Source organism: Bison bison, unplaced genomic scaffold, assembly GCF_000754665.1.
Source record: "Bison bison bison isolate TAMUID 2011002044 unplaced genomic scaffold, Bison_UMD1.0 scf7180017864383, whole genome shotgun sequence".
Taxonomy (NCBI): domain Eukaryota; kingdom Metazoa; phylum Chordata; class Mammalia; order Artiodactyla; family Bovidae; genus Bison; species Bison bison.
Genome location: NW_011494955.1, coordinates 6,431,224 through 6,435,286, shown reverse-complemented (window position 1 = coordinate 6,435,286; position 4,063 = coordinate 6,431,224). Strand labels below are relative to the sequence as shown.

The following is a 4,063-nucleotide window of genomic DNA, read 5'->3' as shown; positions in this document are numbered from 1 at the left end:
ATGAACAGACAAGTCCGCAAGACATCTGGTGGCGGGAGCCAGGGCTTCTCAGGCCGCTCTGCCGTGGTCTCTGGCAGTAGCAGGATGAGCTGCGTGGCCCGCTCTGGGGGAGGCGGCGGAGGGGCCTTTGGGTTCCGGAGCAGAGCAGGTGGCTTTGGCAGTCGCAGCCTCTACAACCTGGGTGGCAATAAGAGCATCTCCATCAGCGTGGCCGGCTCCCGGGCTGGTGGCTTTGGAGGAGGGCGCAGCAGCTGTGTCAGTGGCTTTGGGAGTGGCTACGGAGGTGGTTATGGAGGTGGCTTTGGTGGTGGCAGAGGAATGGGAGGTGGTTTTGGAGGAGCTGGTGGCTTTGGTGGGGCTGGTGGCTTTGGAGGAGCTGGTGGCTTTGGAGGAGCTGGTGGCTTTGGTGGGGCTGGTGGCTTTGGTGGGGCTGGTGGCTTTGGTGGACTTGGTGGTTTTGGTGGACCCGGTGGCTTTGGCCCTGGTGGCTTTGGTCCAGGTGGCTTCCCTGGGGGAATCCAGGAAGTGACTGTCAACCAGAGCCTCCTGCAGCCCCTCAATGTGGAGATTGACCCCCAGATTGGGCAAGTAAAGACTCAAGAGCGGGAGCAGATCAAGACCCTCAACAACAAGTTTGCCTCTTTCATCGACAAGGTGAGGAAGCCCTGATGCGGCCCCCATTCCTAGGTTGGAGCCTTTGAGTTTGATATTTACATACAGTGTTTAGGATCAATCTGGAGTGGTCCAGGCTTGAGGGGAAGGGTTAGGCAGCATTCTTGGCTCTTATGAGGATGTTCAGGGCTGATGAACCTGCCCATGTGGTCATGTGATTGGGAAAGATGATGGCCCCCTATTTGGATCCCCACATCCCCAAGTCTTGTTTGTCTGCCTCTTTGCTCAAGGCTCCCACCCCTTATCCAGCCTTGGCAGGTAGTGCTGGCAGGGCAGGGTGGGGGTCATGGCCTCTGACAGGCAAGGGTCTGACCCAGAACTGGGGGCTATTCAAACATGAGCTGCCCTCTGGGGCTTTCCAGGAGGCCTCTTTTCTCTATGGTGATGTGCCAGGCAAAGGAGGCAGGCACCTTAGTGAAGGAATTTAAGAGGCTCAAGGGGGAACCTGAGTCCCAAGGGGCTGCTGAGACCCTAGAAACTCAGTCTGCACCCCAATCAACCTCATCGGGAAGAAGAGGGTGCTCAGGGACCTCCAGAGCAGGGTAGCTCACACTGGCTGTCTCTCTCCTGTCACAACGATGACAGTAGCATTTCAACTGTGTCAGTTCCTAGCCATTCACATCCTTTGAAGTGAATATCAGTGGGGCATCAATGGTGTCTTAGATGTAAACAATGCTGTTGAGGTTTAAGCACCTTCTTGCAGTATGCTCTGTGTTTCTGAAATTGGGCTAGAATCATGAAGTCCCCAGGAATACTGAAGGGTCACGTCTCTCGCTTCCAGGCAGGGGTTACTTCCAGTTTCCCCTCCCATTTCTCCTGCTTCTGTAAGGAAGCCGTCTTGCATCTTCAATGGCCTGACTGCTGTGATAGTCTGACCATACCCACTCCAGCCACAGCGGGAGCTTTCTAGGCCTTTGTGTGGGGAGATGGGGAGATGCAGACACCCAGCTCTGCCTAAGGCAAGGCCCCTCTGCTCCAAGCGCTGCCTGAGTTTGCTTCTCTCAAATGCACTTCAGGTACGGTTCCTGGAGCAACAGAACAAGGTCCTGGAGACCAAGTGGAGCCTGCTCCAGCAGCAGGGCACACATCCCATCACAGGCACCAATAACCTCGAGCCCCTTTTTGAGAACTACATCAATTCCCTGCGGAGCTACCTGGATAGCATTCTGGGGGAGAGAGGCCGCCTGGACTCAGAGCTGAGGAACATGCAGGACCTGGTGGAAGACTTTAAGAAGAAGTGAGTGGCAGGCGCGTGTGGGAAGATGCTGGGGGGACCCTGTCTCGGAATCCCAGCTTTCACTGCGTTCCCCTTGCCCACTGAGAGGGCTGTCACTTATCCCACTTTCCTATATCTTCATAGCGGACAGTTTGGTTCACTGGGTTCCTCCTCACTTTCTTTCCTAAAGGATAGTCCTTTACTAAGAAAATTAGAAGGCTAGAGCTGAAGAAGCACCTTATCATGAGCCAGGCTGGGGAAGATCCTGGCTGTAGGATCTGAAGGATGCTGGGACAACTCACAGGGTGGTGACCAAGCATCCAGTCTACTGGGGATGGAGGGGTTTCCCAGGACTTACTTTCCGTGTTAAACCCAGTCTGCCTGAATGAATGGGAATGTTTGGTCCTTCTAACTAACAGGGGGACAGTGAGAGGGTGTGTTTATTTAAGAGGGGCAGGAGGGGGACAGAGGACAGAAGAGAGGTACTTTCAGAGTTTCAGAGAACAGTGACGTTTATGACTACCTCATACTGCAAACAGTGATTTCCTTTTAACTCTTACAGATATGAGGATGAGATCAACAAGCGCACAGCTGCTGAGAATGAATTTGTGACCCTGAAGAAGGTAAGGGCTGTAGTGTGAGGTTTCTAGGGCTTGTAGGCACTGGTTTCCATCTGGGCTGTGGGGAATCCTTACTCCACTGCCACAGAGCTGCCAAGTTCAGGCAGTTGGAACCAAAAATAAAAGCCAAGTGCATCTTAGTCTGGAGAGATGCCTCAAGGAGTCAGTTCATTCATTTTTTAGCTTTTGAGTAGGACTGAACTTCCGCCACCCCCTTGATGTGAATCCTTCACGTGGGGACCAGCCTTGGACAAGTACTGGTCTTGCTGTGGCTGAAGCTTGCTGTGCATTCTTTGGAGGAATAATGCCTTTAAGTGTTTATCTGTCTTTCTCAGGACGTGGACGCTGCCTACATGAACAAGGTGGAGCTTCAGGCCAAGGTGGATGCCTTAACAGATGAGATCAATTTCTTGACGACCCTCTATGATATGGTGAGGATGTTTCCTACTAAGAGGGGGCAAGAGAGAGGGTGAGATATTTTCAGATTTGATAGGTAAGGCCCAGGAAGACTGAGCCTTGAGATAAGGCCTCTTGTTGGGGCTTCCCAGGAGGAACTGCAAGCATGGGGTCTCTGAGAGGCTGGCAGGCAGGGCGGAGCCGATCCACCTTCCAAGCTGACTCAGCAGATGGGTCCGTTGATCAGGAGCCTCTTGGGCTTCTGTGTGCTGGCTGTAGAGGCCCCAACAGTGAACAGGCCCCTCTGCGTTGGCAGGAGCTGTCCCAGATGCAGAGCCATGTCAGTGACACATCCGTGGTCCTGTCCATGGACAACAACCGCAGCCTGGACCTGGACAGTATCATCGCCGAGGTCAAGGCCCAGTACGAGGAGATTGCCCAGAGGAGCAAGGCCGAGGCCGAGGCCCTGTATCAGACCAAGGTGAGATCCAGGCACCTCTCAGAGGATTCACTGAAGGTCCCAGGGAGGCTGTGGTCCATGGGATGGATGGCTGGGTGGTGGCCATTGGGTGGCCCCTCTCGATTCTCCTCTTTGGAGACATCCTGTCAAGGTTGTTCAGTTACAGAAAGTGCTGCCCCCTAGGGGGAAGTGGTTCCACTGTCCCTTGCCAGACCACATGGAACCCACTCCAGCTTGCTCAGGGATCGAGGGGTGGGAGAACAACAAACCAGATGTTCTCTTCCCTGCTGCCTCAGAGATGTCCCTGTAGAAACATAATTCAATGTCATTTAGACACAGTGCTTACTAAGTACCTCGAGTTTGGCTGGGTAACGTTAGGGATGGAGAAACACGCGGGCAAAGCTGCATCAACACCTGACTGTCCCTTCTATTCTCCAGCTGGGTGAACTGCAGACCACGGCTGGCAGGCATGGGGATGACCTGAAGAGCACCAAGAGTGAGATCTCGGAGCTCAACCGGGTGATCCAGAGGCTGCGGGCTGAAATCGAGAATGTCAAGAAGCAGGTGGGACAGCCACGGAGGCTGCTGTCTAGGCTGATGGGTGAGGGGTGGGGGCGAGGATCGCAGAACTCCTAGGCCGGGGGAGGGGACTTCTGGGGTCATCTCAGGCAGCACTGGCCTTCAAGGAGTTCAAAGACA

The 4,063-nt window shown here is 54.2% G+C and overlaps 1 protein-coding gene across 1 annotated transcript in view; it reads left to right on the top strand.

Moving 5' to 3' along the window:
* The window catches only part of KRT3 (keratin 3), a 5,882-nt gene continuing 1,819 nt past the window's right edge, over positions 1–4,063 (top strand). The window contains exons 1-7 of the mRNA XM_010857888.1: positions 1–433; positions 500–654; positions 1,689–1,909; positions 2,451–2,511; positions 2,844–2,939; positions 3,221–3,385; positions 3,803–3,928. Coding sequence (XP_010856190.1) covers positions 1–433; positions 500–654; positions 1,689–1,909; positions 2,451–2,511; positions 2,844–2,939; positions 3,221–3,385; positions 3,803–3,928 — 1,257 coding nt within the window. The remainder of the gene's footprint in view (positions 434–499; positions 655–1,688; positions 1,910–2,450; positions 2,512–2,843; positions 2,940–3,220; positions 3,386–3,802; positions 3,929–4,063) is intronic.